We start from the raw sequence: 25,428 nt of genomic DNA, 5'->3' as shown, positions 1-25,428 counted from the left end.
GCATAAAACTGGGCAAAATAAGACTAATAAACCTACTTCATCCTCTGAAAATATTGGTGCTGTACTGACTTTAAAGTTTCCAAAGCAGGAGATAACCGTGCAGAAGTCTTGTTCACACTAGCCTGAAGTTTCACAGATCCTGAAAGCATTTCTTCTCAAAACCTGTTGTGAAAGTGCTCTGGTGCAGGATCTCCTGAGTTCACATTTGGTTGATCAGGCAGAATTTCTGTGGAGGCAAGGAATGCGATTAGTAAGTGAAATGGATTTGTTCCAAGTTTCTTTGTCCTTCACAGATGAAATTTATTTTCTTCACAAAAAGTATGTCTTAGGATCCCTCATTTGTACCTGAGGATGTCACAGATAATCTTTATAAGTGTTCCTTAAGCTTTCTTAAGCTTTTCTTTCTCTTCTAGCCAGTTTTAGCTGTTAGAGTCACCTGGATAGATTTTCTCATCTCGGTTATATCCAGGGTGTGCTGGCGGGTGTGCCAATTGTTTCCTGGGGATGTCACACATAGGGGCCAGTGCTCTCCCTCTCTGCTGTGTTAGCATCCAGGCAGGGCCTGGCTGAAATGCACAAGGCAGCAGAAAGATGCCTGAAAGAAACCCCACTGCCTGATCTACATGATATTGTCATTTGTTAGGTTCAGTCTGGCTACAGGTCAAGTATCAGTGTATCAATTTAGTGTATAGATAAATGCACTGCAGTTGATTTCACTCGGATCTCATTTTAATGAGAATTTTCCTCTAATGTTTCATTGAAGAGGAAAGAAAACCTGCCTTTCATGTGGTTTCCTAGCTAATTGCTGATTATAGGAGAGTTGCACAACAGGACCACAAGACATGCCTTTAATTGCAAGGTTTTTTCACAGTAATAATCTTTGATATGAAAAAGGATTTTCAGTCTGTGGTAGATGGTGTACAAATGTAGATGTTGTGCATGTAACATTGTGTGTATGATGTATGGCTTAACCTACTTATTTTGGCTTTTTAAGTTCTGCATTCCTAACTTTGCTTTCTGTCATCCTCTCAGGAACCCTGGGATGCACAGCACATTCCAGCACTGTTCTCTGCTTTCTGTGGTCTGCTAGTTGCACTTTCTTATCACCTCAGCAGACAAAGCAGCGACCCATCTGTGCTGATGTAAGTTGCCTGTAAATGTTTTTTTGCTGATTACTCCTTCCAGCACACAGCCAGAGTGATGCCTGGGTTTCAGAACCACAGGGCTTGCTTCCTGAAAGTACTGTGGTGAGGTGAAATTGAAATTCCTCACCATGTCTGCATGGTTGGTATCAGTCCTGTATATGAATGAAGTGCTGCAGTCAGATCACCAGCGGGGCTGGTGTTCTTTAAGCAGCGCTATCCAAAATCTCTGAAGCAGATTTTTCCCCTCTAGGAGGTTGTATCCTTGCCAGGTTGGAGGACAGTGATTTAGTTGAGGGGGGTTCAGGCAACTGGAGTTGCAGAATGTGCATTGGTTAGCATTGGAAAGAGTAGAAGGAGCATTTAATGTGCTGGGAAGATGGCTGAATTCCAGCTCTTGCTGAGGATTACTTCAGTAGGCTATGCCTCTCAGTTTGAGGTTCCATCCTTCCTTTTGTTCTCTGTCACAGTCTGCTAGAAGTAACTGAGGAGAGGAAGTGTGTGCTAAGAGCTGATGCTGCAAACAAGGGGGATTAAGAGGAAAAGTCCCAACATTGTGATCTGCATGTTGAGGTGATGTGTGAGAGAGAGACCCAATAGATCCTTAGCTTAGGGGCAGCAAATGTGAATTTCCCAGTGAGGAAAGTGTGATATATGGGTGTTATAGGGGCTGTGGGGGTCAGCAGGCAGCTGGGCTATTACATCTATGGCTGTGGGGCTAAGCAAGCAAGTGGGTTTTGTGCCACCAGTATCACCATGCCATTTGGAATTCTTCTTCACAGGCAGCTCAATTTTGTCCTAGGAGAGTGCAGAGGACCTGTGGGAAGTTCTCTCACAGAGTGTTCTCTCCTTTGATTCATGAGGTGAGGCTTAAGGCTCATTATGCACAATTCTGCAATGCAGAAGAAAGAAGGGGGAAGTGGAGAGCTTTTTAGGCCGTTCCAGGATTCTGGTTTAGCAGAGAAACTTGGAAAAAGCAGAACAACCTTGATGAGGAAGGAAAAGATATAAAGCACTAGTAGGAAATTGTCATCGCAGTAAATCTTACTGAAGAGTCAAGAAATACTTTGCCATCCAAAAAATTCAGGGAATCTGACATTTATACATTACTAGGTGCTGATGTGGCAAAGCAGCAAGAACTGCTTGCATGACTTGCCATGAACTTTACCCACAGCCTACTGAGTGAGACATGGGTGTCAGGCAGACCTGGATCAAGCTTTGTGTGGATGGATGGTGTGTAGTTTTTAGGTCATTACAGTATGGAAATTATGTATGGAAGGAAGTAAAGCTATGTATTAGGGACAGTTCTTAGCCTTGGAGTAAAATGTACCCAGGTAAATTGCAAATCAGCACGAAATTGTGAATTCTTTCAATTTTGAAGTAATTTCAATGTATCCTTTTCTCCCACTTTCTAGAAAGGACACACCAGTTCATGAACCTCTTTAATAAAACAGAAACTTTTCTTCTTTCAAACTTTTGTTTTAAGGAAGTAATCTTAAACTATTAAATGCATTTTAACTTTTACATCTAGCTAGCAATTTCATAACATTTGCAATGAAATCTTCAGGAACTGAAATGGTTCCTAAAAATCTAAAACATAAGAATACATGTTCAACAACTTCAAATGTTTATTGTGCAATTGTAAAAATGCATCATCCTTAAAAAAAGAGATTTAAGATTTTTTTCTCTAAACAGCTCTGAACCTCATTTAAAAAAGTTAAGGAGATTGGAAAAAGTATTTAAGGTATGGCCTATGGCATAAAATTCAAGATGGATGAGGAGGTAGCACATAAATCTCAAAGAGAGAATTAATATACAGTTTCTACAAAATTGGCCTCCTTCACCATTTTAACATGGGTCTAAAGAGCTCTCATATTGGTTCCAGCTGAAACAGAACTAAGAGTCATAAATTCAACAGTACCCTCTCTGCTCATTCCTCTAAATGTCAACATTGATTGGGCTGCTGAGACCTCCTCAGGATTCTGGTGAGGAATTTCTGCCCTGATCACAGGTAGAGCAGGTTTGTGTCAATCTCCAGCTGAACAGAGATAAGAATGCCAATGTATATTTGAAAAAGGAAATCTGAGGCTGTTGTTCTTCTTCTGTCCTTCAGGAGTATTTATATCTGCCTCACATGTTCCAAAGTATCCTAACTAGGATTTTTTTTTTAAAACAGGTCCCTTATTCAGTGTAAATACGTCCCTCACTATCTACGCCAGCGATTTGAAGATTCATCAGAAGATCCACTCCCAGAAAAAATGAGAGAATCAGTGGTAAGGCTTTTTCTTTCATTAATTTCTGTTTAAAGCTCTCTCATCCATTTTGCCCACTGAGGAACCTTGTAAATATTGTCATTTAGTAATTTAAATAACTAAGAGCACAGATAGATGATCTTTATGGTGAGGCCAGCAGCAAGAAGATGGTACATGCCATTTTCCTTTCTGAAGGGCTCCCTTGAAGGTCTCTGCCACATTGATTCTTTAATATAGTCCATGGGAAGTGCACTCCTAGAGCTTGGGAACTGGTGCATCTCTCATCCTAGTACACAGAGAACTATTGCAGGTTCTGTGCACTGATATGCAGTCTGGCAGTCTGGTGTGTCCAAGGTAGGCTGGATTGTTCAACTCAGAAAGGTGAGCAGTCCTGCCAGACTCTCTGTGTGTGCTGCAGAGGAGCAGGATTTGGTCCACAAAATTACATGTGTTTAAAACAGCCCTTATTCTTTATTTTTCTATGGGTAGGGGTACCAGTTTTTCAGGAAGGCCTTTTCTGTGCCAGGATATACTCTTGACTGTGCTGTCCACCCCAGCTGAGCCAAGTGGAGCACACTGTCAGACTTGGCACCTAGAGGTGGAAGAAGCACATGAAACTGGGATAGTATGGGAGAGGGAGGTACATGCCTGGTGCCAAGCATTGCTATCTCATCATCTCTTCTTTGCTTGGCAGGCTGTTTATTTACTACTGTCTGGCAGGAAGCTGTAAGTTTGTGTCAGCTTATTTCTCACTTCAGCATAAACATCGTGAAGTGACCCATCTTCCTTTTTGTGTCTTTTTATATTAAAAAAATGTTTGCTGTTACCCAGGGGAGGTTGATCTGCTAAGGCATTCATGTGGGAAGATCATCAGGTTTCCAGAAATGCTAAGGGGTGTTTGACATTTATTAGTCATGTGAGCTGTCCTGCTTCCTGGCTGTCAGACAGCTCTTCCTCCTGACCACATCCCCAGTGCCTGCACATCTGAGCATATGCAACCTAGGCAGCTATTCCTAAACTTCTGAGTGCTCTCTGAAATCCAGGAGCAATCAAAGAGTCTCTGGAAGATAGAGTGAGTTTTTTGACCCTTAGGCATTGCCTGGGAGTCTGTAGCTCCTACTGGCCTCCAGATGTCCCTTCAAAGGAATGCATCTTTCATGTGCATCTTGAATCATTTCTTAGGCATTTTATAAGGTGTTGCACAGCCTACATTCAGCATATGCATTGATCCCACACTACCAATGTTTTCTGCTTTTCTGAGCTGCTGCTTAGATTGTCATTTTTGCCATGTATAATCTTATTTTAAACTGCTTCCTCTAATGGAGCCTACATAAGATTAATTTTTTATGTAGGCCCTATTAAATATTTCTTGTTGCTTGTATTGAGCTACAGTTTCTTTCAAACTAAACTGTTTGCAACAATTGATACTGGAATATGAGGTTGCATCTAGAAACAGAGTAAAAAACATGAAGTGTTTTTTTAGAATTTTGCTGTATTCCGTGGTATTTGTGGTCTGTAGGTTATTGCTGTGGTTCATTGACATTCTGTTCTTGTACACAGATGGCAGATGTAATGGAAAGCTTCTCATGCTCCTGTAGTTCTGTCTTTTGCTGATAGTGCCTTTCTTGGAGGAATACAGAGTCTGATGTAATATGTTCTGCAGATGGAGCCCAGCCCAGGGACTGAAGCAGTTACTGCAGCTGTCCACTTAACTGGTTTTATTTCACATTGCAGAGGGAAACCTTGATCAAGGCTTTAAAATATTGAAAATAAACCCCAAAAATAGTGGAAAAAATCTGCATCTAAGATCCTGGCTGTATTTTCAAAATGAAGTAATTCTGCAGACTCTGACAATTTTTATATCAGTGACATGGACAGAAATCTGCTGTCTTACACTAACACTGCACAGCTGCACTTGGGCCCTTGAGCCAATGGGGTGGAAGGTGGAGAAATATGGGGATAACTGCACTGGGATTTGCCAGACACAGGACTTCAGTTCTTCTCTTCACAATGTTTCATTCCTGTCGCACGTTTTCATTTTGTGCCACTTTTAGGATTAATTAAGTGGGCTTCCTGGCACCTTTCCTCTCCAGGAAATACCTGGATTTGAGAATTGGCACTTTTTTACTCTGTATATTTGATACTCCATGCTGCTGCTGCTGCGAGGCAGAGGCTGCTTTCTCTCAGTGTTGCTGGAGCTTGCCTTAATTTTTTTCCCTCTATCTGGGCTTCCTTCAATCTGTATAAAAATTGTAAGCCAAAGTGTTTGCTTATGATTAGCAGTGCTAATTTGGAAGAAATTAGCTGAAGAGAGAGAGAGCAATTTCTGATGAATGTGGGCTCTTTGTCTAACCCCTGTGTTACCTGGTACCTCTGTCTCAGTTAAACATCAAGGAGACTCCCACTGCTATCTCACCAGTGTAGTGCTAATAGGGCAGGTAGGGAAGAACTGAGGCAGGAGAAAATGCACGTGCATCGAATCCAAGGAGCACAATCAAGCCATAGTCCCTGCTGACTTGCTTCAGCAATAGCAGTCATGTTCAGGATGTAGGACTCGGCTGACTCTTCAAAGCCAATTTAAAATAATTTCCAGAAGTTTTGTAAAGGGATCTTCAAACTTTTCAGTGGCTGGGTGAAACAATATATCAGTATTCAGAAGAGGTTTCATGATGGCAGCTCATTTTTTCTTGAAGTGCTTCCCTGCGAGGAGAGTATTCCTAACCCCTGTCAGTGGCAAGAGATGTCAGGATGCAGCCCAAGCCAGCCTTGCCTTGGTGACATGTGGTCTACAAAACACCATTTAAATAAGACCCATTTTAATCAGAAAGCCAGAGGCATACAGAACCAAATCACCTTCTCAAGCAGCTGAAAGCAAACAAGGTTAATATTGAAAATGAATGTGTTGTTTTCTGGATGGCTTTGCATTGATGTTAGGGGTAATAAATACAGCATCTCTAATGTTTGATTACATGACTTTTTACCCTTTTCCTTTCCTTGAATAGCTGTGTAAGAATTGCCAGCTTTGAAAGCCTGAATTATGAAGCAGCTGTGATTGATAATTGACCATTCAACTTTGAGAATGGAGCTTCCTACCCTTATAATTAATTTCTGTAGGCATCCACATGGCTGATTACTAGATTAAGCAGTGGCCTGAGGGTGATAATGTGTTACATTCAAACTCAAGGTTCCTTCCTGGTCTTTAGTACAAACATTTAGATAGCTAATAAAAGGATTTGTACAAAGCTCCAAAAATTAAATTGAAAATAATGGTTGGACTTGATAATTTTAAAGATCTTTTCCACATAAACAATTCTATGATTCTGAGATAATAATTAAAACAAAAAAAGTGCCATTCTAATATATTCTGCTTGTCAAGTCCCCAAGGCATCAAAGGTGCAATGTTGGTTTGAGGTTACTTTTTTTTTCCCCCCCTTGAGCATAAAATGGAAAGTGTAGAATGGCTTTCAGCCCAAACCCACTATAGTGGGTTTTAGTATAGTGAGGGTCTCTCACTGGAGAAATTTGAACTGTGAAGAGAGCTTAACTTTTACATCTTTGGACCAATTGCAGTGAAGGGCTCAAGCATTATGCTATAGAGCTATTCAGTACTCAGCTCATAAGTTCCTTGTCTTAGGAATGATATCCAAAATCTTGCTTTAGTTGGGTCTAAAGTGGGCACATGGTTTCCAGGAGCTAGCTGCCTTCCACAGGAAGGCCAGGAGCCACAGATTCACCCCCAGCAGGTAGATGCCCAAGGTTTTCTCCTGGAGGGCAGCTGTGACTCCCTCTCAGCCAGAGAGATCACTGCCATTTCCTGGGGGTCCCAAGCACTGCTCATCTTTGTTTTAGACAGAAAAAAACCTGAATTTTGTGAGAAGCTTGAAAGCATTGGCCACATCAAGAGGGAGCTGCTGTGTGGACCATTGTGCCACACAGCTGTGCAATATTTTTACATTTTGAAACAGTTCAGTGCAAGGATAGAAGGACAAGCCTGGGCATATATGATACTTTAAACATGCTCAGTATTGCCAGAAATGGAAAGCAATTGTCAAATTTGGGATTGAATATCTGAATAATAATAATTTCCTTAAAAAATAGGCCTTTTTTGTATAGGATTATCAAAAGTTATTAGAGCACTGTTAAAAGGACAGTTGCAAAAGGAAAGATGGGAAATAGAAGTCCTGTGCAATATAATTTGTGTAATATGTTCTCTCCTGAATGTAATGTTTGAAAAGATTCTCTTTGGTGATCTGGCCTGGAATGGAAAGTTAGGATGCCACCTCTCCCCAAAAATATGCATTCTTATAACTTCTGCTGATTTTATGGCTAAATTTTTAATATTTCACATGGTTTTTAAAGTGCTCTTTCAGCCATCTGATTGTGAGAGAAATCAGCCATTTTAATAGTAAGCCTTTTGGGTTGTGCAGAAGAGCTTGTGAGTGTGATTGGAGTGTTTTTGTTGTTCTTAGAAGCTTGTTTTAGATTACTGAGTAGTTGAATTCAGCTGTGCAGAAAATGATGCTTGATCAAGACTTTTCATGCTGTGTATTCACAAAGGGACTGAAATAGTGCTATATAAATTTGACACTGCTTAATTTTCTCAGATACTGCTGTTTTACATACATTTTGTATGCAGCATCTTTAAAAATATCTGGAAAGCTTAAAAAATCATTTCCATTGCATAGATTGTTAATAACTCAGTTATTCATTTTTATTAGACGGTGTTTTTTCAGTACTGCTACTTGCTAGTGAGAGGAAGCTGTGAGAGAACTGAACAGAGAAGAGCTGTGGGACGGGCAGGGAGCCAAGGTTTAGTCAGGGGAGAGAAGGCTTTTCCTGTGAGCTCCCTCATGTTGTGGTTCTCCTGCTGAATGTGACAGCCAAGGAGCAAGGCCAGCAGGGCTGTGCTTTGAAAAGGTGATCAGGAGGGGTTCCAAAGACCTGATTCTGCTCCCACACCTTCTCAGCACATGTAGCCCATGCAGAGTGCAGGGCTCTCCAGAGAAGGATGGCTCTCAGAGTGGAGGGAGCACCACTCCTCTGGAGATGTGTACATACTCCAGAGCAGCCCAGGAAGGGCAAAGACCGTGCTGGTTATTGAGATTTCAGCTAAGCTGTCTTGGAGTTTCCTGGGACAAAGCAAAAGTACTTTCAGAGCCTGAAGGCTTTTTAGTCCTGCTGCATTTCAAAGGGCTGCTGCAGTAAGTGGAAGTGCTGATGCAGGTGACCTTTTCCTGAGAAGCATCTTTCATAACAGGGAGTGATAGGCAGCCTAAATATAGAGGTTGCTACCAGCTTCCCTGGTAATTCGCAACCCTTCTGTTCTTCGCTTGTTCTGCTCGCTTTCTTTTTTATCTCCTTTATTCCTAGGTTTGCCCTACCATCATCATTTCAGTTTTCTTTCTTTTTTCTCTGATGAGATTCATTAAGATTACCTAGATAGCACCACCAGAAAGTCAGATGAACCTCTGGTTCTATCAAAAGTGTTGCTTTTCATGTGTTGTTTCTAGGTATCTTTGAATTAAAGCATAAGTCAGCTTCTAAACCAAGAACTACAAATAGTTTCTCATTTGGTAACTTAGCAGCAGAATTGAGTGCTGAACCTAAATGCCCTTCTCATAAATCTCAGACAAGATTTTCATTTACTCACAAAAGCATTTGGGTGACCTCTGAAGTACAATTCAGAAGACCTCACAGATTACAAGCTATCTTGTTTATTTGTTTACTGAGAATGACATTTTAATCGCAAGAAAAATGTGCTGTAAAGACAGTGATATTTCCAATCTTTAGAAACAAAGTTACTCCTACCATGGTTACAGATCTTTACATAAAGGCAGACTTGCCCTTTCATTATCATTCAATGATACTGGAAAAAAGCCTTGTCTAAAATCCACAAAATCTTGCTGCAATTTGACTTCCAATAAAGAAAATCAGGGAATGGGACATGTCACTTTAGAACATAATAAATGTATTAATGTTGTGTCTTAGAAGACATTATGGAAAAGCATGGCTTTTTTCAGTAATGCAAGAGAAAGGGAATAAGAAATATTAGTTCTTGAAAATAGGAAATAGAACCAGAATTTTGATTCCCAAAAATAAGAAGGTCATAATGGAAAAGAGTTCTATTACTCAAGCAGAATCAGATTCAGGATTAAAATGTATTGCTTTCATTTCTCCAATATTATAACTTCGTTATTTAAAAATATAATTCAAAATTAGGCATGAAGAATTTAAATGTGATTACTTCAACAGACCTGGAGTGTGGAGAAATAATTTCCCAAAGCAGAGTGGAGAAAATACTTTTGTATTAGGGAATGCCGATTATCCTTATTGCAATGCAGAGTGTAAGTAATTGAGAACAGAGTAATTACTTTGGTTAAAATAGTGCTGCCTTACTAATTGTGTATAAAATAATTATTTTCACAGAAAGAAATCTTGAAATCGGATCTCATTGTCTGCACAGCAGCTGCTGTTCTGTCATTTGCTGTCAGTGCCAGTACTGTGTTTCTGTCACTAAGGGTGTGTATCTATCTTTTTTTTCTCCCCCTAAGGTATTATGTCTCTTATGCAACACCACAGGGAGCTTTAACTGAAAAGAGTAGATGCTGTGGGAAGAGAAGTTAGTGAAAATGCATTTACTGGTCATGATAACACTGTTCTATCTGCAAAGCACTTAGTTTCTGGATATTTGTATTAATTTCAGTATTACTTGTTTGATATCTTTTTTCTTAAACAGCTCTTATGATGTGGAACCCAGAGGACAGAATGAATAAGTCTGACATTTTGCCTTTTTTCCTCCAATCATGGAGGAAAAAATTGGCTGATTGTGTGTGCAAAACACATATGTCGAAGTCCATATTCACCTAGCATCAAGAATTTGAACATAGGAATAAAAATCAATTGCAAAAAAATACAATTGCAGAAACTGTTAAAAAATGTTTAAAATATATAAATATATATATATATATAAATAAATAAATATATATGTATAAAACAATGTTGTATGTAAATTATAACTATGTTTCCTTTTTTCTATTTTGGCCCAGCCATTTCTCAGCATTGTGCTGTTTGCTTTAGCGTGGACAGTGGGGTTTGTGACACATTACATCCTTCCTCAGCTCCGCAAGCATCACCCCTGGCTGTGGATCTCCCACCCCATACTCAAAAGCAAAGAGCACCAGCAGCGGGAAGTGAGAGGTTTGTAAGAGTCTTTTCTAAACAGTGGATGCAATGGCTTCCAGCTTGCCTTGGTTTGAAGAACAAAAAAATAAAAAAAAATCCAGAAGTAACAGAGCTGGGAGAATAAATTATCCTTTTACTTTTGAGTAGCAGACATATCTGATCACTTTAGTTTTTCCATTGTACCACCAGTAGATCTGTGAACCTGTAGGAATTGTCTTCTCAGGCCACTGCCCAGATGGGCTGAGGCCAGTCTGGAGATTTTCTAGTCCGATGGCCCTGCTCAGAGCAGGGTCAGCTAGAAGAGGTTGCTCAGGGCTGTGTCCAGTTTTAAATATTTTCAAGCGTCAAGACTCTTAAAGCATTCTGGATATAGCATTCAGTCATCCTTACAGTAAGAAAGGTTGCTTCAAACTGTGGTATTTGGGTGGATTTTAGTGGGGGGTTTTTTCCCCTTTTTTCTGCTTTTTTTTTTTTGTTTTGTGGTTTTTGGTGGTTTATTTGTTTTGGTACTACTTTTTTCTGAAAATAGATTTTCAGTTTGTGCCCATTTCTTTTGTCCTGTCTCTGGCCACTACTGAGAACAGAGTGGCTCCATCAACTCTGCTCTCCCCCATCAGGTATTAATACCCCAAAAATGCTGCCAATCTGGCATCCAAAGCCTTGGATGCCCCCCAAGGCTTTTTCTTCTCAAAGTTAAGCAATCCCAGCTCTCTGTTTCTCCTCATATGTTGAATGTTCCCATTCCTTAATAATTTCACAGCCTCTGTGTGATCTTTCATGAGCCACTGTCTGATCTGCCTTTTGTTTTACATTACAGCACTGTTACTTGTGTGTTGCTTGATGTGGTATAGTTCATGCCTAATACATTGGCATTCTACATAATTAAAAAACTTAAAAGATTGATGAAATTGAGGAGAATTTTTCCCACTTTCTGACATATCAGCAAATGCAGTGCAGTTTAAGTGTTATAATTTCAATTGTGACACTTTTAGAGAAACATTACAATTGAAAAGAAATTTTCTGTAAGATCTGTTCTTGCTGATGTCTACTGGCTTCAGCAGTGGTGCCTTGATGCATGTGACTATCAGTCAGTATTTTAGTATGTGCAGATCTGATTTCCTGCTCTGATAGAGTTATTTCTGAAGCAGGCAGTGTGCTTTGAGAAGTAAAACTTCCTCCCTCCACCCCAGCTCTCTTTTTGCCCTTGCTACCAGCCAAAAGCTTGCTTGTCATTTCTTGATGGATCCCACGCATTAATAATTCTCAGTATATGTTTCTGAAGTGTTTGAAGACAGCATTTGCAGAACAGTCTGTTGAGGGACTTCAGTCTGTCTTCAACTAGACCGCAAAAGAGTTCAGATCACTCTCAAAACCATACATTAAGGATTTAAATCTTTTTTATTTAAAAAAAAAAGTTATGTGTTTCAAAACAATTACTTTCCAAACAAGGGTTGGGTATGAAAAAAGTACCCAAGAGATTTGATTGAAGGTTGCCTTTTAACTTTTTCTGCAGTATGCCAAGGAAGGTATAATAGAAATATAAATATTATTAACAGCCATGCCCAGCTGAAAAGACTGTCCGGGACTTCCTGTCCCTGATAACCAGTAATTCTGATAAATACCCAACTTGCACTGTTTGTTTCACCACTTAATCATAAAAGACCACTGTAGGATTTCTTTGCCTTGTTCTGATTAAGTCTGTCTTCATTTGTCAAAAACTGTTGTTTTCCTAAATGCAGTGACTCAGCATTTGAAAAGGTTAAAGGTACAGACCTGCTGCATTGATTTCTACAGATGGGTTTCCTTCTGTTTTGAGATCCAGCTGCATTTCTCATGCTGCCTACTGTGGGAAACAGGCTTTTTTTGCTTCTTTTGCAGTCCTCATTTATAGATGGCACATTCCTGTACTTTGGGGTCTAAGTATTATTGCAATGTAGCTGGTGTTGTGTGTTAGAAAACAAGAGTTAAAAAAAAAAAAAATTATTTTAGTCCCTTAGGCTGCTGCAGAGGTTTTTTATCATGTCTGAGATGAGACAGACTGTGGAAAAGGTAATCCCTTTGATAGATATGTCTGACGGGCTGTCTTCTTTCTTTTGACCTGTAATAAAATGTAGGAACTAAACTTTAAAATGTTCCCTCTTTGTATAGAAAGAGAAACTTGTAAAAAGGACAGAAGGACAATAGTACCCCATAGTTGTCAGATGGAGACAATGAAAGGACAAGTACACAAAATAAGATGTCTGTGAGGAGTTTTTACTACATAGATTTTAATTCTAATTTTCTTTTTTTTTTTTTTTTTTTACAAGAGGAGTGCTATTGAAAGACAAATGACTGCTTGCAATTAGACAAACAACTGGCAGTGAAATTCCACAAGTTTATTGTGGGCTTTGTTGCACAGACTTTGGATGAGCTTCTCAGCCTTTAAGGTGTTCCATGGAATAGCAATTATCAGACCAATTCTTGTGCTGCCCCTGTGAGATAACTCAGTTATTGCTTGTCATTGTCTTGGCTGGCTGCAGGATGAAAAGATTAGGTCAAGATGTATGAGCTTATGGTCTATAGATGTGTAGAAATTAGTGATATGCAGGAATAAATAAGAAAGAAGCCCTGATATACTAGGCTATTTTGTCTTCTACTTCCTCCCCACTGCTGCTTTTATACACCACAGGTTTATGTAAGCCATTTTCAAATCCATGTCTTTCCCTGGGGCCCCTTCTGAATGTGAGCTCTTTTTTCTGCCTCCATTGTCTGAACAGACCTCTCTGTGCTCCTGCACCCACCTTCTGTTTGGTTTGTGTGATATGCTTATCTCTAGTGAAGCCTGAGTTCTTATACAGAGCTCAGCTTTGGACATGGCTGAAGTGCTTGAGCTCAGGAGGAGGAGAGGGGAATAGGGAAGATCAACTCAGTTCCAAAATGGACATTTTGCTGTGTGTATGAACTTTTAGGAGGTGGCCCTTAGGTAGTGAAGAGGAAATATTTTTATGTTATAGCAAGAAACAGAAGTTGTTTATATTTTCTGAAGGGGGATTTTTGCAAGAGCATTGTCTTAGCTTAAGGTACTTGCAAAGCATGACTTCAACCTAAATTAGAAAGATTGGGTTTAGATCTTTCTCTTAGTCTATGCAATATACAACTGTGCCCGTAGAATGTAGAAATCCATTGATTTAGCTGACTTCTATGTCTGTCATTGAGAAGGTGTGTATGGAAGAGGGGGGTCTCTACACAGAAGTGTTTTAATTTCACAGGGATGATTATTGGAGATTCAGTAGCTGGCATTTTTATTTCTGAGTTAATAACAAGTTCTGCCTTTTTGTGTTCGCTGTTTTTCCAATAACCTTGTCTAGCTGAGCTTTGAGGAGAAAGGCATTGTTTTTGTCTGTGCACAAGGATTCTGCACTCAGTTCACCTAAGCTCTCATAGCAGCTGAATTGCATGGAGCATTCAGTTCCTGTTTAATACTCATTTTAAGCACTGTAGTATTGTTAGAAAAGTCTACTGCAGAAAGAAAAAAGCTATTCCTTAGAGAGGAATGATGTGATCTTGGCAGATACTTCTTAGTGTCTGTTTAAGTGTTTTGGGAAACATCTATGACAATTTCTACCTCCTGATATTTCTTCAGTATTTAGATCTCAAGGGGTGTTTCATTTATCAGTGAGGTCAATGATAATTTACATTTTAAGGAACAGTGTTTTTCTACTGTAAGATGGGGAAGTAGAGGCACAGAGTTCAAATGAGGTTTCCTAGGTGATTCAGCAGGTCAGTGCCAGAGCTGGACAGGGCCTCTCTGGGGTCATTACATCCACTCAGAGTACTATTTAATATACTGACTAAATAATTGGATGATGTAAAAACTACCATCTAGCCTGTACTGTCTTTTATTGTTTCTGAATGTGTATCAGGAGTGCAATTATAAGCAGCAAAACAGATACTTTCTAAACTCAGAGAACAAAATTATTTCTCTGTTGCCAAAGAATTATGAATTCTATTGTTTCACAAATTAGTTGATTGACTATATTTATTAATGTGAGCTAACTCATGTCTTCTATGGTACTCCAGTGCAAAAAATGCTGATGATTTGATGACACAATCTGTTATCTGAATTTCCATTTCAGATGCTGCTCATTTGATGTGGTTTGAAAGGCTTTATGTGTGGCTACAGTGCTTTGAGAAATACATTTTATATCCAGCCATAATACTGAATGCACTCACCATTGATGCTTTCTCAATTAGTAAATACAAGAAGCTTGGTACACAGTAAGTAGATTATAACTCAAGGCACGTGATTAGTAGAATATTTGGTTTTAGACTGAAGACTGAGAAATGGAATTTGTTTTTAAATAATCCTGTAATCTTGTCACAGTTTGCTTTTACGCATTTTAGTTCAAAATACAATAATCATTCGCTTTGCTGCAAGAAAAATGCAAAACTACCTTATAGCACACTAAAATGTGTCTCCAGTGAGAGAGAGTGAAATTAAAAGAATAAAGAGCTATATATAGATATATATGGAAGGTCTAAATGTCAATTAAAAGCAAGACACACCATATCAGGCTGCAGGTGTTTGATGGGCATAAACTCAGTGGGGTAACTAGAATTAATCAGATGAAAATGAGAAATCTAGGCTGGATATCAGGAAACATTTCCTAACTGAGGATTTTTAACACTATGCCATAGTCTCCCAAAGGAGTTATCAGAAGCTTCACCACACAAGTCTTTTAAGGCTGAATGAAATACTAAACAGTGTAGAAAGGTAGTAGTCCTGCGTTAAGAGTGGTTTGAAAAAGGTGGGGGTACACGTTTTGACAAAGTCTGATGTCTTAGCTATTAAGCAGAACTGGTGGTGCTGATCCATGGTCTCACAGTATGATCCTTGCAGACAGCCTTTTATGGTAAGTATTTTAGTCAGTGACTTGCCTACTGCAGTTATTCAACAGGCTTGGTGACTGCAGTATCCCCAGTGAGCAGAGTTTCTGCAGTCTTTTTATCAGAATGACAGTGATGCAGATGATAAAACAAAGACACAGCCTTGGAATGTTCCAGTAGCAAGAAAAACTGCTGGGAGGTGGGGGAGAGTTCCTCAATATCCATAATAAAGCAGATTCTTAATTTCAAATATTAGATAAAAGAACTTTGATGTAAAAATTGCATGTTGATTTAATTATTTCTCTCTCTTGAGGAGCAACACAGCATTAGGAACTACACAATTATAAGGAAAAGGCAGCCCCTGCTTTTAGGCAGCCCCTTTAGTTTGAAATTTGGACTAGGGCATTAGTCAAATTTTCTGCATATTTCTCCCAGACAACTTCCTTTGCAGAGAGACTCTCACCAGTCACTCATTGATAACCCCTGTAGTTCCCACTGACCTTTTTTTCCCCCAGGCACTTGGAAGGTGCTACAGCCAAGGTGCTTCAGGAGTTCAGGTGTATTGTCGAAGGTGACACTGAATCCACAGTTATCCCTCTGTTTAGTTCTGCAAGGCTGGGAGAATTAAAAGCAGTCAGAATGCCATTTGTTACTAGCTAGCAGACGTGACTGAATGCATGCACGGAGCAAATATGTAGGGTTAGGAAGGTGCTATTTTTACATAGTCATTCCTCCAAGCTAGATTGCACTTTAAAGTATCACCTCCCTTAAGTGTTCAGAAGAAATGAGTCAGACCCCCAGAAGTCTTGAGATTAAAGAAAGTAATTACATTTGTCTGCCTCTGATTGTTTGGCCTGTGGGGGAATACCACAGCAGTCCTTTCCTTCCCCATCCCCCTTGTGTCTGTGTGATCACCTGTGTGAAACCTGCTCTCTTCTTTTCCTTGTAACTCTGCTCTATCCATGAAACTCCCAGTATGCCATTTCCTCTGGCTCTTCTCTTTAATACATTCTCCCTACAGCTGCCATCCAAATGCCACGCATAAAGCATTCAGCTTCAGATCCCACCTCTTTCTGAACTCTGTAAACCCATGAGGCATCCTGGATTCTCCTTGCTACTTCCAGATACAGTGTTAATGAGGGTTTTAATGCATAAATACCTGTTTTCTGTTGCTGGAACATTCCTTAGTTATTGACCACTTAAGGATCAGACTGCATGATGCTGTAGGGAAGAGAAGACACCCTCCCACTCTGTGTCTGAAAGTGTCTGAGGTGGTACATTTTGTGTGGTTTGATGTCAAAGTTTTCCTGAAATTGAATTTGTCTTTTAAAGAAGCCTCACCTTGCTTTGTGATTTAAAGGACTGCAGCAGTTTGCTTCTTGAGGAGGCAGAACAGCTCCTTTATAGTCAGGAGTTTGCTTGAGCTTTCCAGACCCTGGTGTGCTGGTTATTAATAGGACCCATGCTGACAGTGCCTGCCCCTGTTCCTGCCAAAGAGGCACTGGAAATCACCCCCCTGCTCACATTCCCTTACATCTTTTCCCAGGAGTTAAGGCCCCAGGAAAAGCGCCTGGTGTGGCAGTATTTTTAAAGAAGAAGGAATAATGAGCAAATTATTTTCTGTTACCTCTGAATGAGTTATTTTGTAAAGTGTCATTTTTTGGTGGAAGTTTCATCATGGTACCAGGCACATTGACTAAAAAGTCTTCCTTTTGCTCTATAATCTATAAGTTTCCATGTGAAAATTTCTCCATGATGCAAGAATTTTCTTCTTTCTGATAAACGAAATACACAACTGGTTCATATAGGATACGCTGGGACGGCTTGTGTTGGCTTCAGAATCTATTTAGCTTAGTCAATAGATTTTCCATAATTCAGAAGAGTGAGGCAAATTGAAAAGAACAGCCTTGACAAGGTGGAAAATAAGGTCAGCTTGGTGTTTCATTCCAACAGTAATGCCCTTCCTTTAGAAGGACCAGCACTCAAAATAAAGTTGCATCTGCATTATGGGAGATACACAAAAATGAATAAATGCCACATAAAATATAATCAACCTGGAAAATAGGAATCTTGCTAGGATGGTGAAAACCTGTTGAGTTTTCTAGCCTGCCAAATGTCAGTCATGGCAGCAGGTATTCTCCTGGTTAGCAGCAGGATGAAGGAGAACCTTCCATGCATTTTGCAAATACCTGGCCTACTTTCTCACTCATTATACATTGAAATCCCCACATTTTGGAAGACATAGGTGCAGCACAAGTTCTTTTGATCTGATGAACTACTATGTAGAATAGTCAACTTTCTGATCAAGAGCTGTGGTAAGAATTTCAAACACTTCACATCTATGTGTAATTCTATCCAGAATTTTGGCAGCACATAATGAAATTACAAGTAAAATTATAAATTCTGTAATCACATGAAATTTCTTGTAATAAAAAAAATTACAGTAATGTATTAATGAAAGTGCCAAGGTATTTCCTGGACTAAAGTTTTACTTTATGAGGGCTATATAAATGTCTGGTCTAGATTTTTGGATTTTAGTAGTCATTACTACTCGTTTTAGTACAGAGTTTGTTCTTTTTTACAACTTAAAAATGTGTCATAATGATAAGGGAAAAATACAAACTTCACATAAGTAAAATAAATGTGATGATTTCTGATATTACTTCTGTATACTTTTAGTAAAGAAGATTTGTAGATTTAGATGTGTACAGCAATCTAAAGTACATCTGGTACAGATATTTGTATTTAGGAGCTTCTTAATTTAATGCCTTATGACTTGATTAGGTTTTTCTCTCTGCTTTTCTTACAGCTGTGACATTATCCTGATAACAGTTGCTGGGATGAAACTCCTCCGCTCCTCATTCTGTAATCCTATTAATCAGTTTGTTACTTTGAGCTTTACTGTGATCTTCTTCCGATTTGACTACAGAGACATTTCGGAAAATTTCTTGCTGGATTTCTTCATGATGTCCATTGTGTTTCATAAGGCAAGTTTTAGAGCTCCTATAATTTTGTTGGAAAAAAAAATATTTTCAGTTTCACCTGGCTGATCAATATGCGTTAGGACTTTTTAGAAGTGACGAATGCATACACAGACTCAAATTAACGAATGCATACATAGAATCAAATTATTGGTATTATAGAGGAAAAAATCTGTTAAATTGAAAAAAAGGCTTTGATTAAGTGTTTTTTCTGGCTTTGTGCAATGTTTTTCATCTACTTTTTGTTCACGTGCTGCTGTCTAAAGTTCAGAATTGTTGTTTTCAAGAGGAGAATCCTCAATGAGTTTGAAAGAGCCTCTTGGGTCATTAGTGCAGGACTGCCCTCCAGATGAATCGCCTGGTGTTTTTATCTCGGTTTCCTTTGAATGCCTCTAGTGGTTGACTCAACAACTTCCTTTGGGAAATTATTCCATTATCTAATCACCCTCATGATAATAAATGTTTTCCTAATGTCAGCCTTAACATTTTTCTTTTCCTATTTTCAGTCTCTTATCCTTGTGATGCTGCCCTTAACCTTAACCTCAGTGCCCCTTCCTCTCTATTACATTGTTAACTCTTGAAGTGTGCTCCAGTTGAGTTCTCTTAAAAACTACCAAACCCTTTCTGCATCAGTCAGGTCAGACCCTGTCTTTATTTGGAATCTAAGCTGTTTCACTGAAGGAATTAGGCTTAACTGATACCTTGAGAAAACATGACAAAGTACTGAAGATTTGAAAGTATTCGTCCAAGGGTAATTCTAGTGAGGTGTTTGGTTTTGTTGTTCTTTGTTTTATTGGGTTTTTTTTTCTCAGGCTTCTTTGCTTGGTTTCTTTTTCTAAAATATTCCCACTTATGTGTGTGAGTATGTCCCAGCTAGCATCCCTTAGTTGGTGAGAGAAGAGAGACATGGTTCCACATTGATTGCTGCATGTGCTGTGGAGATATTTAGCCCTTCTTCACAAGCAGCACCAGCTCATACTGCTGTCTATGCCCACCTGGAAGTTTCAGGCTTCTTACGAAAACCTCCAGTTAATAGGTGTTACATTGGGAGTTCCTAGTCATTTAGGGAAAGAGTGAAGGAGAAATTACATTCTTTTCCTGGTTTATGTTTGTGCTGCTGTAAAGGGAGGATGAGAAAGAAGGTGTCACAACTTGGTGAGTTAACTTGAGCGCACACTTCTTGCTGAATTCTTGGCTCACACTCCAGCAGAAGCTTCACCTGCGTCAAGCCTTCACCCTCAGAACTGTTGTTCTGCTTTCTCTCTGCTGGGGTGAGAGCAAGGGCTGGGGAGGAAGGGCAGAAGAGGAGTAGAAGAGATCAGACAAAACTCTGCTTTAACAAGATCCCCCTCCACCATACTCTGATCCTAAAACAAGACTAGAGTAATTTTTTAAGCTTCTAAGCTTAGAGTGAAAGATAACCAGCGAAGACGATGCAGAGATTGCTCCCATTATGCCATTTACCATGTTCCCTAGAGAAAGGGGTAAATTTTTGTCTCCAGAGAAGTTTATCACTGCTAAGTCCCATGTCTGAATGATGACTTTCTTAGTCCTAAAGCTCATTCTCTAAAAACCTCTTTACAGGATCAAAAAATTATCATCCCAGAATTGAAAGTTCCACTATTTGTTAATTCTTGTGAAAATGACCTCATGAGCATATCACAAAATACTGCTGTGAATTATTACATGCTTTTGAAAGAAAGAGATATAAAGTCTTTTCAGTACAATTTTTGCAGAGTTACTTGGGTAGATTGAACCTACTGTTTATAGTAGAAAGACTAGTGTTAGCAGTGAGAATGAGATAACAAAGGATGCTTATTAAATTAAGTAGAGATGTTTGCTAGAATAACTACTGCTCTACTAGACTGAAGGCTGTACTGCAGACATGTTTTGAAAATGTGGTTTTAGCATTAATCTTCCATCTTCATATTTAACAATATCTGAAATTTTGCAGGTCATTAGTTCAGCAAGTGGAATTGTCCTTGTTCCATTTAGAAGTTCTAAGTCAAATGGTTGAATTATTTATATTATAAAAGCACATGCACAGTTTCACAATGATCATTAGATCCAATATGAAAAATAGCATTGCAGATGATAGCAATTAAATTCCTTTTAATTTCAAATCATAAAGGGCATAACTTTTCTTTACCCTAATTAAGATTTGAGCTTTAATTAGCTCAGCATTGTGGAACTTCAGTAAAGATATGATCACTTGAGGATAAAGATGATGTGTGTTTATTTCATACTATAGCCTCTAAGCAAGCTGCATCCACCTTTGTTCTTAAAAGCTTTATGGGTCTTCACAGATTCTGTCTGTATTTCAGTCATTTTTATGTTTGCACTTATTTTTTAAAATACAGACAAAATCTGAAATACTGTCTATTACTGTCACCTTTAGCTATGCAGCGTTTATTACACAGCCATCACTGATTTCTGTTTGCACGTTTAAAATGTCAGTTTGCCACTCTCTTAATTAGGGAACACTAGAAGCACTGTCTTAGTCATAGTGATGGCAGTTTTTAAGCAAGTTTACCCCACAAAAAGCTTTGCATGCTTTCAAAACATGGTGATAATATTTTTTTTTTCTACTAGGCACTGCAGAAGAAAGAATCTAAATTCAACAGACATTCACAACTGCACTAGTCACTCTTGATGCAGATTATACGGATTAAAACTTTGCTAATAATGCTTGGTAGAGTATTTCTAAATAGATCACTGATTGTGCTTCCCTTGTTTTCCCCATTGTGCTGTTAATTTAATGTAATTTAGTCAAATCAGAAACTCCAAATGAGCATACTGCTCCCTGAGCAAGCTGGGACACGGAAGTCCAAATTGCTGCTCACAGATTTTCATCTCTCTTAGCCAAAACACCCACACTGAGGTAACACAGGGAACAAGAGAGTCTACTCAGTTCTATTCCTGTGATTTTTTTTTGTCTTTTTAACTTTATAAGACTTACTAATGTGACGGAGTTAATTCAGGTTTTTTAAAAAAATGATTAGCTGTTTACATTTTGACAATTCACAGAATGTGAAAACACTAAATGTTGATTTAGGCATGTGCAGAGTGTGCTATTTTGTATTTCAAATTGCCTTGCGAAGGCAGCAAGATAAACATTTAGGAAATCTTTTCTTACTTGTTTTTGAGAATGATTGCAGCTTTTAATTCAAGTGAAACAGGACTTCTCCATCTTTCTTAAACTAAGACTTTCCATGTAGCAAGATGGAGTTGTATCCTTGACTACAACCTGGGGATCTTCTGTCCAAAACTCCTGTTGTCTATAATCTTTAAATCAGAGCTGAATGGCCTTTTAAAAGTTTGTGGTTGCTCATTCAGCATGTGTGGGTGTAATGCTCTGATGTATATTCTGCAGGAAGTCAAACCAGATAATCAAGATATTCTTGGTCTACTTGACTCCATGTAAACTTTTCAAATGAGCCAGTTGTTCTCCCTGGCTGTTTTAGGAGATATTTTTAGTGCAAAGATTAATAAAAATGTTCATATTAAGTGAAAATGGAAACCCACAAAAAACAGAGAATATATTCTTCGTAGGCATAGCAAAGATGGAATATATAGTAGGATTTAGGAGATTTCTTCCTAGACTTTTAACACTAGGAAAAATTCCGAGACTCTTTCTTATAATAGAGTAAAAAAAAAAAAAACAAAAAAAAAAACCATTAACCCAAAAAAGTGGAAATATTAAATGGTTTGAATAGTTTATTTGGAACTGATGAAACGATGGACATTTCTTCAATTCTTTTGCTGTCTATTGACATAATATTTACCTGAGGAAAAGCTCTAACATATGCAAAAGCTATCAGAGGAGGAGCATATGGATGGTTAAGTGATATTATAGCTCATCCAGTCCATTTTTCTTCAGTGTGATAAAAAAAGCAAACAAAAAGTAAAACAGTAATGTACCCAGCACTGCCTTCTGTGGCAGATGTGTGAGATGCCTTTGAAGGGTGTCTGGACTAGCTGCTCAAGAATAAACCAGTATTTAAGCATGAAGTAGAAGTGAATGCAAATTATTCAAACAGCAGGGATATCAGTTTGGAACTGGCTGAATGTTAACAAGGATGCTCAGGGCAGGACTTGTCCCCAGCTATTTTGCTGTGCTCTGTTCAAAATGTGGTTTTCCGTTTCATCCAGTGCCACAGGCATCCTCTAAATTTTGCTGGTCGAAAGGAGTCCTGAACTGCTTTTGGAACCTCAAGCAGAACTGATGTTGAGCTGAAGGAGCAAAGACAGCAAAAACCTCTGTCCTGTGCTGTGGATGCTCCTGGCTGTAGTGTGCTCTTGGCTCCTACAAAAGCCTAGCGGAGGTTCTTGCCAGTCCCTTCACTTCTGGGAGCATGCTGCTAAACTGGCTCTTACCAGCAACTTTTTCATCTCTACAGCACAACTGGGAAATTATACTTGTACTTTGGAATATGGATTTTTCACAAATCTGTGCAGCTTCCTTTAAGCCTTAAAGAGTGAGCCACTCCTAGCTTACACACTCATCTACCACACAGATCTGAATGGGAATGATAACCCCAAGTGCCATTAAACTTCAAATGTATAGGACTACAACTTCTTAGCTCTTACACTGTCTTATATGTTACTGTCAGGTACTTTAATGGTCTCCTAATTTGTGTGTGTGTATGAACTAATTAGCAACACAAAAATATGAAATCACCTTGTATTTTCTTATCATCAAGTCTTCTGAGGGTTCTGAATTTGTCTTCATGCATAAGGAAAAATAATTAAAGAAGCAGAGCTTGTTAAATTTGCCTTCATTAACACTGAATTTATTTGCCTAAGTACTCTTATTCCTGCTGAGCTCACTTAAATATACAATTTCCCTGTTTGATATTTTTTCCTCTTTCCCAGAATACATTTTCCAGCTAAAAAGGAATCCACATTTTTATAAGAATCTTTTCTCTTTCTGTATACTTCTTTCTCATATAGTATCCAAGACCACATGTTTATGAAAGATTATCTTTGTCAAAGTAGATCCAGCTAATGCAGCCAGTTTGTAGCAACCTTGCAGACCTTTGCTGATCAGGCTTAACTTTCAACATCTGCAACACAATCCTTTGGACAGGAAAGAAATTGTGTGTCATCTTGTTTTCCTTCATTTTATGAGAAAGTGCTGCCAAGTGCATTGACCTTCTTGGTGCTTTGTTGAAGTCAAGTAATTAACCTATTGGATCTTTTTATTACCACAAAGGCAATAAAACTCTCGTTTAGTTGGCATGTCTCATTGATTTAGGTGAGACTTATAATTCAAAAGCCTCACTCTTTTTCCTTTCCTCTTCTGATTTTTCACCCTTTTCTAAATCTGATGTTTCACTTCAAAGCTTCTGGGTCTAAGTCATTAATTCATATTTTAATCCATTCCTTGCCATTTGTGCAAGGAATCCAATGTCTTAATCATCTCTAGCCTCTTGGCTCACAGCTGTTCCCCCAGTTTTTGATATCTGGCATATAAACCCTTTTAAGACACTTTCTGCTGAGTAAAATACCGAAGGCTATCTGATATTTGACAGGATAATCCCAGTGGTATTTTCCATAGACTCCTTAACTCTCTTGGGCACTGTACAGTTCATGTTTCCTCTTAATATTGGAAGAATGGTTTAATTGATTTTTCATTCAGCCTTCTGTCACTGACCTCTTTGTCAGACTTCATTCATTACACATTACAATTTACATTTTCTCTCTCTTTTTTTTGTGTGTTTCTTTTTTTTTCTCTAGAATGGAGCAAGTGCATTTGGGGCTTCAGGGAGATGTACACCCACTCCCTGGGTCAGTATGGCTCAGGTCTATGTCCATGTGCATTCATGCTGATAGAGGCCTGTTCTGTCTATGTTGATGCAGGCACTGAAAGAGAAATCTGGAGTACTTCAGTGAAACTTGGTATTTTTTCTTATGTCCACTTTTACCACAGAATGTTAGAATGGGTTGGGTTGGAAGGGACTTCAAATATCATCGAGTTCCAACTCTCCTGCTGTGGGCAGGGACACATTCTACCAGGTTGCTCAAAGCCCCATCCAGCCTGGCCTTGAACACTTCCATGGATCAGCTTCCATCCACAGCTTCTCTGGGCATTGTTCCAATGCCTCACCACCCTCCTAGTAAAGATTTTCTTCCTAATACTTTATCTAAATCTCCTTTAGTTAAAAACCATTCCCCCTTCTCCTATCACTCCAGGCCCCTATAAAAAGCCCCTCTTTCCAGCTCTCTTGTAGATCTCCTTTTGGTACTGGAAGGCTGCTTTAAAGTCTCCCTGGAGCCTTCTCTTCACCAGGCAGAACAGCCCCAGCTCTCTCAGCGTTTTCTTCACAGGAGAGGCACTCCATTCCTCTGACCATCCTCTGGACCCACTCTAATGGGTTCATGTCTTTCTTGGGCTGGGCACCCCAGAGCTGGATGCAGGGTTCCAGGTGGGGTCTCACCAGAGCAGAGCAGAGGGGCAGAATTCCCTCCCTGCCCCTGCTGCCCACACTGCTTTGGATGCAGCCTGGGACACGTTTGGTTCCATGGCTGGGTCATATCCAGCCTCTCACCCACCCCCATCCCCAAGTCCTTCTCACAGGGCTGCCATTTTATCCATTCTGAGCAGCCTGTGTTTGTGCCTGGGTTTGCCCCAACCCAGATGCAGGACCTTTCACTTGGCTTTGTTCAACTACATGAGGTTTGCCTGTGCCCAGTCCTTTCAAAAAGGAAATTTCTGGGAAGATACAGTATTGGCAGAATCCATGCCTGTGAAGGCTTTGCTGAAGATGCTTGAATCAGTGCAACTGATACGTGCACTCCCAGCTGCACTGATTTATTTTGCTTGTCTGGCCCTCTTCATATTAAGCTGATGAGCTCTGATCACCTTTTGCCCACCATGGGATATATGTGAGTCTGCTTTTTACAGTGTCACACACAGATTCCTTCCCTGGGCTCTTGCTATCAGCTAACAATGTAGGAAGAAGCAGGATATGCCATGAGCAGATCCAGGGCTCTGTTAGGTTT

General features: G+C 39.2%; 1 protein-coding gene across 3 annotated transcripts in view; it reads left to right on the top strand.

Moving 5' to 3' along the window:
• PCNX2 (pecanex 2) overlaps positions 1-25,428 on the top strand; it is a 156,971-nt gene that overhangs the window by 62,475 nt on the left and 69,068 nt on the right. For all 3 annotated transcript variants that reach the window (XR_012579570.1, XM_074537489.1, XM_074537490.1), the window contains 6 exons: positions 1,033-1,142; positions 3,319-3,415; positions 9,821-9,913; positions 10,441-10,591; positions 14,692-14,833; positions 18,252-18,429. Coding sequence is in view for 2 of the 3 variants with exons in the window: in XM_074537489.1 (XP_074393590.1) it covers positions 1,033-1,142; positions 3,319-3,415; positions 9,821-9,913; positions 10,441-10,591; positions 14,692-14,833; positions 18,252-18,429 (771 nt within the window). In the remaining variant the exon portion in view is untranslated. The remainder of the gene's footprint in view (positions 1-1,032; positions 1,143-3,318; positions 3,416-9,820; positions 9,914-10,440; positions 10,592-14,691; positions 14,834-18,251; positions 18,430-25,428) is intronic.

The sequence above is a fragment of the Zonotrichia albicollis genome, chromosome 3, assembly GCF_047830755.1.
Source record: "Zonotrichia albicollis isolate bZonAlb1 chromosome 3, bZonAlb1.hap1, whole genome shotgun sequence".
NCBI lineage: Eukaryota > Metazoa > Chordata > Aves > Passeriformes > Passerellidae > Zonotrichia > Zonotrichia albicollis.
The sequence above is the reverse complement of the archived record's forward strand: the minus strand, read 5'-3'. Positions and strand labels throughout refer to the sequence as shown.